Raw genomic sequence first — 13,526 nt, 5'->3', positions numbered from 1 at the left:
AGCTGGATTCCAGTTTGTAATCTGATTCAAGTTAAGCCCAAGATCGGATAGAGAACAATGGCAGGATACATACATATATATATATATATAGGCCATACATATGTGGGCCCCCTAGTTGTACATAGCAAATGTATGTGATCTTTTCGTATTCCCTTATGGAGAGCAATGTAGGACATATGTTTCCACCAGTCCCCAATATATCTGTTTTGTATCTGTGTGTTGTTTGTATGATCGTTTCCGTTATGCCATTATAACCATTATTGTTCGTTCTGTTCTTTATACTTATTATCATCTTTGTTTCTGAAGAAAACAAGAAAGGTGCACTGATTTAACAGAATGTAAGAGTAGCATTTTATAGTTTCTCGCCATGTTTTTCTTGCCTGACTTGTCTTAACAACAGTCACGCGATTAAACGGGCCAAAAACAAAAACCTAACAAAAAAAATATTTAAAAAAAAGGAAAGAAAAAAAACGAATACTAAACCATAAACAAATATTGAAAATCTAACCGAATCAAATAGTGACTTAAAAAAAGCAAATAAAAAATGAGAAAGATAATGCGTTCGAATACAACATCTGTGATATAGAAATGCGAAACTACAGTGTCTAGTTACCACCTGAACCTAAACCCTTTCTAGTTAAGTTTCATTTTCTATGATTATGATATGTTACATATATATATATTTATATATATCTATATATATACTTAATCCGTTAAGCCGTATCAGTGTGTGTTTGTATTTGTTGCCTCCACCAACCAAACAAATAGGATCGGAAAACAATAAGACTATCCGCGCTTAGCCTATGTAAATGTTCCATTTATGTATTTGAAAATTGGGTATTCTCCAAATACCAAAGAGTCCATATTACTACCAGAAGATTTCTTAATAAGCACGCGCATAGCACGAAACGGACCGTTTTTAGAGTAGAATGTCAGATTCAGATACAGTTTCAGTTTAAGATTTAGATTCAGTTACAATTTCAGATTTCTTTGGATAGGAGCTAAGCCACGGTCCGTCTATTAGGCATCAGGAATCAACGAGTACAAGCTTCAGATCCTAACACTCCTCTAAATTTGCTTCCAAAGTATTCCCAATAATAAGATGCATCTACCTTCCCATCTATCCAGATCCAATTCATCCCTGTGACATCTATCCGAAACCTTTGTGTCCCAGCAGAAGCGAAAGCGAACTATGTAGGTTTGTGTTATTGCCCCGATCGAATACGTGTAATAATGCTAAATATTAGGTATCGTAACATCTTGTAGTAGACTATATCCAACTAGATGACGAGCGCTCTTTCCCAAGTTATGTGTGTGTACATTAGAGTTTCATTATGTATTGTATTTTTAACTCCAAATTGATTCAGCGAGCAATGGCCACTCGCCACTGGCCCACTCGCCACTCGCCGTCGCACTCGCGAGCCGTGCGTCGAGTGTAACGTTACCTTACACTCGCCGCAATTAAATGAGAAGTGAAAAACAATGGCCGATACTTGCACCGAAGAGTCCAATAAAGTAATTACAGAGTATCGGCTTGTTTTAGCTGTTTGGCCTTCGTATGCAATAACTGTGTGTGGCCCGCCTGCCGCCCTGCCTAATTGACAATAACCAAATCGAATCCAAATCAAATTTACTCAAAAATCCAGTTACATATGTACACGTACATCCAACGTCCAAAACGTCCACCTGCATTCCTTTCTCTATCATGCATTCATGTCTGTCCATTCATAAAGCGTCCACCCCATGTTGTTGCAAGTGATGGGAAGAAACTAAAGATTGAAGAGTAAAGAGTAGTGCGTTCCTGCTTCAATAATCAGTATTCAAAGCTTTTAATGTACTCAAATTGTTCTCAATTACTCCTAGCAATCATTGATTTATGTCATTTTTCCCGAAAAATAATTCGATACGAGTGAAAGCTACCCATCACTGCTCGCCACACATACCCTAAATACTTTCATATTTGCCACCGAGTGGAAATTTGCACTCCCTTTGAGCGCAGCTGCTTTTTGTTCACATCACCGAACCGACAACGGGCCGAACCACACGGGGGACCCGCTCGTGGAATGCCCCACAGTCCTCGCCATTCATCCGAAACAAAAGCACCAGCTTTCCAATGCTCCTCCAGCACTTGTTCAGCACTAGTCGCGCGATGTAGGGAAATACTTTATTTGTTTTTCTCGGGAAAGATTTTCGAACATCTTTATTTGTTTACGCCTTGAAATTCCGACCGTACCGAGTGTCGTTTTTGATCTCGGCCGCCGCAGGAATCCAATTCAAAGTCAAGTGTGTCCCACTCCGTACGAGGATAATGCCAGGGACCAGCAGTTGCTTCTCATGATTATCATTTTATCATATATCACCTTATATCATCCTGCTTCATGTTGATCTATGTAAAGACACGCAGCACGCACACGGCACACCACCGAGCGCATATATATTAATGGTGCAACGAAATGCTTTAATCTTATTGTCGCAACATCATCCCTATGTGTTCCTATAGCGAGGTCTGACTGTAAATTGTATCCATTAGTTTTCGACTTTACCTCATGCCGAAAAAAAACAAAAAAAAGAACTCACCGCCTCACAAAATCTCATTAAATCATTGAATCAATCAAAAGCTAAGAAAGAAATTTTTAAATACGAAATTTTGATGAGAACGTAAAACGATCCCAATTGATCCCCAATTTGATTTCCGTTTAGTTCTAGATGCTTGTACCGAGTCTTAATTTCGTTTTCGTTTCCGTTTCCGTTGCCTTTGCCTCTTCCGTTCTTAGTGGTTTGTGTGTACCTTTTAGTTTCTGTCAATTTCTCAACTGAGTCTCGAAATAAATTACTAATTAATCCACAAATAACTAAACCACACCAACACCATAAACCACAAATCAAATGAATACGCATCCGAAACAAAAAACAAAAAATATATCAAACCAAAGGGGCTCGTACTTCAAGTACGAGGAGGATGAGCTGCTGCCCAAACAGGAGCTGAGGGTGTGGAAGCCACGTGCCTTTCACTACGACAACGTTGCCGCCGCGATGCTGACACTCTTCGCCGTCCAGACCGGCGAGGGATGGCCACAGTAAGCCCACTTTGTTGTTGTAACCAAAAAACTATGTATATTTCCTCTCTCTTAACTGTTGTCTATAGTGCTATATATAAAGTCCTCTATCTGATTTGATCTGATCTGATCTGTGATCACTCAATCTGAAGGAAGCTATTGAATCAAAGATTTTAACTAATCAATATTTTCTGCCTCCTCTTTTCCGCAAAAAATCAACCAATCAACGTCCGTCCACATCCACATCGATACAACTATAATTACCGATACCGATAATAGGGTCTTGCAACACTCAATGGCTGCCACTTATGAAGATAGGGGTCCAATCCAAAATTTCCGGATCGAAATGTCCATATTTTATATTGTGTATTTTATTGTATTTCCATTCTTCTTCGTCAACATATTCGTGGCCTTGATTATTATTACGTTTCAAGAGCAAGGCGAAGCTGAGTTACAAGATGGTGAAATTGACAAGAACCAGGTGAGCCAGACCCAAACCATTCCATCCGTTGTTAACCTATGCGAGTCGTTCCGATCTCACATCTATCTCTGTCTCTATCTCTCTGTCTCTGCTTATATATCTCTATATATATATATCTGTATATGTGTGTTTCGTGTAATGTACCGCTAATCGTTATTGTAAAACAAAAAAAACCCTCAAAAAAACAAAAACCAAAATGAAAATATTAAAACAAAAGCGTAATTTATGTATTAATAGATTGATTAATGTGCACGTACATATCACTAACTCGTAAATACTCTTGCTAACTAACATTACAAACTCGTACCCACATGAACACGTTCCAAGTACAAGAAGAACATGCCAAGACATCGCCACACTGTGGGTACAAAAGTACAAGACACAACTTTACACCTAGTACAATACTCGTACCTAGATTGTGTATCCCTAAAGCTTAACCCTAGCCTACAGTAGCTACTCTGTGTGCGAACGTTTGCCTTGCCTTGCCGCCTATCGTTCCAGTGGAAGCACCACTGCTCCACAAGCCCCTTACCTACCTCCACATATTAAACTATACTGTACTGTCAGAGATTAGATTGTATAATACTTGGAGGACCTCCCCCGGGGAACCCCACGACCTCCTCCCTAGTTGCTCAGCAGAACCCGTAAATCCCATAGAGAGCAGAGCTGCCCACACAGTGCACCCGAGGGTCTCGTGTGTTAGTAGAAGTACCTCTGTTGTAATTACCCCCTTTTTTTTTGTTGATATAAATAGTGAACATTTACCGGAAAGTAGAGATATTCAATTCACAAAACGATAGTCCTTAAATATTCCCCTATTCCGTTTGGGAATATTTAACGATCAGTATCGTCGTCCAGTCAGTTGCCAATGTTGATCGAACGCGCGTTGCCCATCAATCCCATTCCCGCGAACAGTGACGATTGTAAGTATAAGCATTCTCCGGGCAACCAAGCCATTAGAGGAGACATCATCCCACACCAGTTGTAAGAAGTGTTCATTTTTTTATTTTGTAGCTCGAACCTAGGTCGGAGCTAGAGCTAGAGGGAAACCCGATACAGACATATACCCCTAGACTACTACTAACCTCGATAGTGCAAATTAACATCCAAAAAGAAAACGGGGGCATGTGTTGAATGAATGTATTTGTTGTTGATTAAGGGGGTAGAATTTATTATTTTGCTTTAACACTATGTACATATTACCTACCGATAACCCCTCTGTGTTTGCTTAATCCAAATTGGGATATATTTTCATTACTGTAAGAGACAGACTAACACCAAAGTAGTTCAGTTCAATGTTAATAATTGATATTGATGTGTGTTTACAAGGCCAAACGTTGTCAATTGCGCATAGGGAAAGTAGTGTACTTATACATACTTAATGATTTATAGTAAGTCCCAGTAAATTGATGCATTTTCCAAATATTTTCCTATGCGCTCTTGAGCTATATAGAATTGATGTAAAACTTATTAGCTATTGCTTAAAATTGATTTTAAAACATTGGCCTCAATTATGGTTAGTTATTAAGGATCCAATTTCTTCACGTTATGCCTTTTTCTTCCCTCTAGAAATCCTGTATCGATTTCACAATCGGCGCACGACCTCTCGAGCGTTATATGCCCAAAAATCGTAACACCTTCAAGTATAAAGTTTGGCGAATCGTTGTGTCAACGCCTTTTGAGTACTTCATTATGATGCTGATCGTATTCAATACGCTCTTGTTGATGATGAAGGTAAGTTTATTGTCGAATTTATTTATAAACTAGAAAGGAAATTAACTTCGGGAAACCGAAGTTTATATACCCTTGCAATTTGTAATTGACTTATAGGATTGAATCGGAAATGAAGCATAACTAAGCTTAAAATAATAATTGATTTTTATCTATTTTTTATGTGACTAAATCCCAGTTTAAAAAGTTCATAACTAAGCAAAAAATGCACTAATTTCGATTCGGAAAGCTTTTCTATGTTAGTTTTTTGAAGGCTTATAAATCTGCATACTCAGTTTAAAAGTTTTAAAAACTTAAAAATTTTATAAATTTTTTGACAATTTTGACGATGAAACCCCTTATAAAATTTTGAAAAAATTGAAAATTTGATTTTTCTTCCAAACATAGCTAGATCGATTTGGCTTTTGATTCTGATCAAGAATATATATGATTTATAGGGTCGGAAATGACTTCTTCACAGCTTTATAAGCTTCTGACTAAAATTATAATACAATAAAATTATAATACAAGGACATAAAAAACACACAAGGGGGAATCTTGTAGTATAGGAAGGAAGCCGTCTCCCATTTAATTTATATAGTTTGGAGTACGAACAATATTATTTAAGAAAGGATTCTTAAAATGTTACTTAATTTATGTTTTGTTTATATTTCAAATATCTGAAATGTATTTAAAAAAGAATTTTAGAAATGAGGTCTTAATATCAAGCAGAAAATTGAATTTTGCACATTTTTTGGAATTATAATATATCAATTTATATATGGCCCTTCGCTGATAGATTATGGATTTGTAATGCTAAAACGGACACTAATCGTATGACCTTGTTTAAATAAGACTGCCATTGAACTCATATTATAATATAATGCATCTTGACAGTATCACAATCAAGGAGACATGTATGAAAAGTCACTGAAGTACATCAATATGGGATTCACTGGGATGTTCAGTGTGGAAACTGTGCTGAAAATCATTGGATTCGGTGTTAAGGTAAGTTTGTACAACACTGGAAGTTAAATATTTATAGTATTAATCATGCTATTACTCTTGAAACAAAGTAATTTCTCTTTGATTTAATTAAGCTAAACTTTATTTATACTGCATTTTATTAGAGCCCTTTGATAATATATTCATTTGATCCACGTTATAGAACTTCTTCAAGGACCCTTGGAACATATTCGATCTGATCACCGTTCTGGGCAGCATTGTGGATGCACTGTGGATGGAATTTGGGGTAATTATCAGTTGCTTGCCAATACACGACTCAGAGCAAACCTACATGTTATTGTTGTGTTCGATTTCTGTAGGCCGTTATGCAAGACAAACTATAATGTAATTGATAACTGAATACAGACACACGTATCTCTAGCTCCTTGTTTTGCCCAGATATGAACATACACTGTAACTTTAACACCGAACACGTCTACAGAAACACACTGCAAACAAAGAATTGAAAAAGTGCAGAGAAATAATAAGCGAATGTGTATCGAGTACATATATATATTTACATATATATGTATATTAAATACCCCGATGCGTATGTCTATAAATGTATCTCATTTGTACTTGTATGTATATATAAAATAACAAGGTCCACGCTATATAATTAGGTACATAAACACGTATCTTTTTCAGCTGATGAGAGACATATTTTAAAGCACAACAGCATTTAATATTCCATATAAATATCGAGATGAAGTTTTTTTTAACTAATCAATCACAGACTTTTGATAATGCAGTTGTGTTGAGATTACCATTGGGTTTTATATATTTCACTACTTGTTATGGTGACAATTCCATAAGATTGTATAGTTTCTGGGGCTCAACCATTTAGGGTTAAGGTATATATATTTAAATTAACAATTTTTTTTAGCAAGAACACAAGAGTCGCGGGGTTAGGCACTATGCACAGATCGCAAAAAGTACAATTACACCCAAATGTTTTACAGTTATTTATCATTATCGTTTTACATACAAAAAAATATTACCAAAATTTATCTTAATTTCTTATTATCGCAAAAACACACACACAGATTAAAAAAAAAGAAGAACATACAAACAAACATCACAAAATCCAGAAATTAATAATCATATTTCTTTTTTTAAATTCCTTTTCCATATTTATTTATGTACGAAAACCAAAAACCAAATGTGGTTGCAAAAATCGGGAAAACCCAATCCGAATCAATCCAAATCAAATATATATTTCGATGAATGCAAAAAAAAAAACAAATAAATTACATATAAATATCTAATAATCACTCATGCAATATATGATATATATATATACAAACCAACCGATAAAACCCACGCACACATCTGAACAATTGTGTAACTTTAATTAACACACATTCACACACGATATATCGTCTATACATATCTGTATATCTCTTGCAATTGGCCACATCGGAATTCGAAACGAACTCGAACTCCAATTTGAATTCGAACAATATCCCAACAACGATAACATATCAACACAAACAATAACACAACCACAACATCTGTGTAATACAAAATACAAAATGCAATGAATGTGCAACAAAACTCTATATATAATATATACATATATGTCTCTCTTGCTCACCTTCACCACCACAACCGATCTACCACTACCACAACCAAACACAACAACCTTACCCACCACTGCCACAAAATCATCACCGAATTTGTATACGACATATAACTATATATAACCCAAAACTTAAACGATTATATGCAAAATGTTAACTTGAACCAAACCTATTTATCGAATCACCACCAAAACCGAACTGAATTAAATCAAATCGAAACGAATCAATCGAAATCAATCAAAAAATGGAATCGCAATCATCAATCAACCAATCGATCACTAAACGAAAAACAAAACAAAAAACGAAAATGAAAAACAATACAATCGAAATCAACCAAAATTTTGATGAAATTTGACATCATTGAATTGAATCTGTTCATCACTACAACAACAATCAATCAATCAATCAAATCCAATTCCAATCTGCATGTGTATGTGTATGTTCGACACCTGTGCACACACACACACACGTATACATACACATGCATCCATTTTGCGTGCACATACACACACACTCGTATGTGTTATTTGTGCGTGTGTGTGGACGTCATCTCGCTCTCTCCTCTCTCATCAACAACAACAACTTCATCGATAACAACAACAATTACAACAACAACAACAACTACTACTACATGTACAACAACCGACACAACCAGCAGCACGATGTAAGTACGAAACACAATCCTACACAAATTTTGCATTTATCCAAAAACAATTTTCGATGTGTAAACAATCAAAGAACTTAGATCTCTATCTCTCCAGCTTATGCCGCTAAGTAATTGCCTTCCACTAACTAAACAAGCTTATTATTATTATAATTATTAAATTCGAGCTTTCTTCTCCGTTACCTCTCCGTTATGATTTCGAGCTAGTTTTGAGTTACAAGTTGAAAGCAAATATAATATATAACTTTATTCACATTTGGTTAGTTGATCTGTTCCCACCGTATTTGCTTAGTTTTTTTTTTAACATCGGCTACTAATTTCCACATGTACGTATATTTTGAGATATCCTTGAAAGTATAATTTTAATTTTTGAATATTTTTCCGTTGCATAGCACACAACATTGCGATTTGTACTTGCCTCCGTGTCTATCTCTCTCTCTATATATATATCTATCTCTGTATCTGTATCTATGGTCACAACTTACTTGTTTACTCCTCTGTCTGTCTCAGTATCTTGTAAAAAGTTGCGTGCATATATAGCCCCATTTTTAATCTGATAAGTTCAAGGTGGGATGTACAGCGAGAATGGTCCGAAAGCTTTGAATATACAACGGGAGATTCATTGGTAAAATGACTTAATCAAATTAATTTTAGACAGAATTTTATTTTTTAGCAAATGTTTAAAGCTTTAATCGTAATGATTAAAAATAATTGCGTTTACTTGCGCTATGTAAAACTGAACTCTAAATGCACTCTTACTTTACCAATTAATCCTTTGTGCGTATCTATTCCATAGGAGAGAGTAGGAGCCCAAGTAGGTAAAGAGTCCTTCCTGTGAACAGTCTTGTGAAGTGTAAACATAAATGTTTTTAACTTTAAATACTTAGAGACTATTAATATTTAGTAATTTTGTGTATTTAGATATAAACTTATGATCAAAATAATACAATCTGCAGGGATTTAGGTAATTATTTGTTATACTAAAATTAGAATTGTTATGAGTCTTCTATTGTAAATGGCGTATCTTTAAGATTTTTAGATTAATTTGAAGCTCTAAGCTTTTTTCCAAGAAGAATTTTATGTTAGCTCACCAAAAAAGATAAAAGATATTATGTCTTTCGGTAAAATTTCGATAAAAAATCGATGAAAGCATATATTTTTAAGAAAAATAGTAAAAAAAGAAAGTATAGAGGTACAAATCCCTTCTTCCCTTTCCTCAATCAGGAGAAGATCCAAGAGGATTCTATAACCAATCGTTTTTCCCTTAACTAAAAGTGGCTCTGGGTGCACTCGAAGTCATGCAACTTCTCTTCGGTTTTGAATTTCCACCTGTTTCCCTTTGATTTACATAACGCATGGATTGCTTCCGGTTCTAACGGTCTCGCAATTTGACAGTTGAACACAACCACAAACGCCTTTCACTTTCACTTCCACTTTCATCAAAAGAAAAACACACATCCATACAAGACTCGAAGAGACTCATGATCATGGCCATAAGCAACACATCTCTGGCATGTCCAAGCACATTCCTGCAGACTGAAAACATTCTACACTAGGCAGGCTTCGTAAAATTTCCAAAATGGGGCATATACAGCTCCCTCATCTTCTGGTACTCGAAAGGACTCAGTTTCTTAAATTCCACCCATGAAATGTGTGTGTGTGTGTTATTTTACGAAGCCTGAGACACACAGCTAAGAAAGAGACTAGTCTCTCGATTACTTGAGACGGTATAATGCTTCGATAAATATGCGATAAATGTAAACACAAATCGATGATCCGGAGACCAGATCAAAGGCAGCATCATTGTCATCGTTTCCGAATCGGCTGAGGTCCTTTGTGTGAGCTATCGTCTATCGGTAACTGTAAGTAGTCGTCCCCAATGAGCTCTGCGATCGTAAATATATATATATATATATATATAGATTCGATTGGGCAGCAAGCGTCACCAAGCGAGGTACTTAATGATGGCCCAGAATGGATAAACTTTTCTCTATATACCGCCTATCGATTTCTGTTGAGCTTTTAAAACCATTCGTAACGTTGACTTTTCGAAAGCATGATTTCAACACTGTGTGGTCTTTCTTCCGAGACTCCCCCACCACCACAACCTCCACTACCCATTGTCCATTGTCCATTATCCATGATCCATGCTCCATGCTCCATGCTCCATGCTCCATGCTCCATCTTCCAGTATCCGCTCTCTCAGCTCTCTTCGCCTGTTCCCGCTAGTATCTTTCTGGGTAATGTTTTCGCAGGTTCCGCCAGTAGTTTCTCTACCTTAGGTCACTTGGTTGACTTTCAAATTTTGCTTCGGCCTGCTCCCACCACCACCACGCAACCCCCCCAAAAAATATTTAAAAATAATAATATAAATTAAGAGATCCACCCCACTTATCACCACCGACACCCGTCAGTTTTGCGATGCTCACATCTTTCACTACCATGATTGCAACCACGTAGTGGGCCCAGCCAACGAGTTGGGCTTTTGAGATTGGCTTTTGTTTCAGCTGCTGCATGCCACACCTCTGACACACACACACACTCTCTCGCTCAGATCCACACACACATTCTCACAAGGACACACATGCCAACACTCTATCACAGACATACATATGTGCGTTGAATGAATGCACTCGAAGATCCTTTGATCCTTTCAGTTTGCTTCAGCTTTTATCACGCCTATATAAGTATATCCAATTCTTTAAACTGCTTGAGAGTTTCAATGCCGTTTGCCCGGCTTGGCTGTTTTCCACGTCAGATATCAGACAATCCGTAAAAATGTAATCCCGAGAGGCTGCTCTTGGCCTCTGGCGTCCTGGGTAAGCGAGGTAAGAGGATAATGCCTCAGTTCGCGATCGAACTAATGGCAGGTGCGTGCGCGCGAGGTAACGCTCGGTTTTCGCATTTCATTTCGTCAATCAACGCCTTACTACCTTATACGCCTTATTTCCTTATGTATCCCGATGTATTTTCTTCAGTTGGCGATATCTTTCAGTTCCGTAAAATACATTTTCCACCCGTGTGTGCTGCTGCCACACGATGCATAGTCTGTCTAGTCAAGTCGATCTGCGCGAATAGAAGCCTCGATATTTAGAACCTTGCTCAGCAATAATTCCCAAAAAGAATAAAAAACCTACTATCCAAGTAAATTAGATAACAGAAACTAGAACAGTGACATATATGTACACACTATTATTATACAACACACTCTCCGAGATATATACACACCAACAACATAGAAAACTTTGTAACTCTACTTACTGATATTGATCTTGATCTATCTTTGTATACCTGTTAGAAGCTGCAGCTCTGCTATCTCAAATTTGTGCTACTAATTTTTCAACTCTACTTTATTTATTTCTTTATTTTTCAAAAAACAAAAAAAAAAAATACAAAAAAATGAAATGAAAATTTAAAAACAAAATCAACAACCAATCTCTTGAACGCCGCCCAACGAATTTCGTTTGACCATAACACCGACCTGTGATGATACGCATACATGAAATCTGCAAAATGAAAAAAATAATAAAAAAAAATCATGAACATTTCCTTGTTTTTATTCGTCCTGTAAATTACGACGAACCTATATCCGATCCGATATCTGATTGCAATCGAATACAAAATGAATGATAAATTCAACAACACCAACCACTCTACTACTACTACAATCTTTCAACAACAACTACAATAATGATTGAAACGTCAAACGAAATGAAATCGAATATCAAATATCAAATATTGAAAATCGAAAATGAATCGAATTGAATCGTTCATAATGCGGTATATGAGTTATGTGCACATTGATTTGTCTCAAAACAAATCCAAAAATTCTGATCTAACAGGATGTAAGTAAACAAATCTATGCTAACAAGCTTTCTACTTCTACACCACACTCTCTCTCAACTAACAAAACTACTAAAAAAGAAACAACAACAACAGCTACAGAAACTCCAACTCTAACTCCAGCAACAACAACAATTACAACAACAGTTACATAAACTAAAACAAACACCGACGATCAACAAAGTGTTTTTGGACTACCTAAACAAAAAAAGAAACAAATTTAGCTTATCCCATTTCTCCGGAATGTTTTCTAATACCAACTTTTGTAATTTCCATTCTTAATACCTCTTATTCTCCGGATCAAGTCGATAATTGATCTCATTTTGTGTACAAATCGAATTCATCAGTAGATTGAAATTTCTCTCCTTTGTTCTCGTCCACTTTCTACGTATTTACTCGTAGCTAGCTAGCCATATATGCATATTCTATATATCAGCCAACTTAGATCGAGTTGGGCCAGATCTTGTATATTTACTACTTCTATATAAATATATGTGTGTGTGTATATCCTCCCACATCCCTCTTACTATATATAGTCGATTTGTGGGGTTGGAATAGAGCAGTCAAGTCACCTTAAGTGCGTCCCATCTTCGATAGCGGCAAGAGCGTGGAAACATGCCTCATTATCTACCATCTCTACTCTCTCTCTCTTTCTCTTTAGCTCTAACCCAGACTCCCAGATAGATAGATATATCTTCCACCTATCCCGCCCACATATGTATGTATATCTCTCGACCGCAGAATCCACAGAATCGGAAGTCACTTCCACTCCACGCTCACGCCAGTGTACGCGAATTTGTTCAACCTTCATTAACACACAAATTCCACGTTCCACGTCCACGTCACCTCACCAAAGGGTGCCACATAGAGGTGCCGCCACCTCTCGATATCTTGCTTCAACCCACATAGCCACATCCAAACTATGTATATCCATTATCCGCCCTAGTCTCCGTAGTGAAATACTCTCGTCTCCTCCACTCACTCTCTAACTTTAAGTATATATAACTATATACTACGCAAATCCATATTTAAGTACTGTACCTATGCAATATATATATATATAGTCAATATAGTATGTAATTTCAAGAACATGTTGCACTGTGTGAAACCCAAACGGAGGCCACGGTGAGGCGGTATGCGTCCCGAAGTCAGCAAAGTTGCTGCCCCAAAAGGCAAGCGGGTGT

General features: G+C 36.7%; 1 protein-coding gene across 42 annotated transcripts in view; it reads left to right on the top strand.

Annotated features, from left to right (window-relative positions):
* Positions 1–13,526, top strand: part of cac (calcium voltage-gated channel subunit cacophony) — a 61,288-nt gene that overhangs the window by 23,115 nt on the left and 24,647 nt on the right. For all 42 annotated transcript variants that reach the window (XM_086836354.1, XM_086836360.1, XM_086836324.1 and 39 more), the window contains 5 exons: positions 2,934–3,077; positions 3,336–3,537; positions 5,107–5,271; positions 6,145–6,255; positions 6,416–6,499. In XM_086836354.1, coding sequence (XP_086692480.1) covers positions 2,934–3,077; positions 3,336–3,537; positions 5,107–5,271; positions 6,145–6,255; positions 6,416–6,499 — 706 coding nt within the window. The remainder of the gene's footprint in view (positions 1–2,933; positions 3,078–3,335; positions 3,538–5,106; positions 5,272–6,144; positions 6,256–6,415; positions 6,500–13,526) is intronic.

The sequence above is a fragment of the Drosophila serrata genome, unplaced genomic scaffold, assembly GCF_035046125.1.
Source record: "Drosophila serrata isolate PLE 108 unplaced genomic scaffold, ASM3504612v1 contig_276, whole genome shotgun sequence".
Taxonomy (NCBI): Eukaryota; Metazoa; Arthropoda; class Insecta; order Diptera; family Drosophilidae; genus Drosophila; species Drosophila serrata.
The sequence above is the reverse complement of the archived record's forward strand: the minus strand, read 5'-3'. Positions and strand labels throughout refer to the sequence as shown.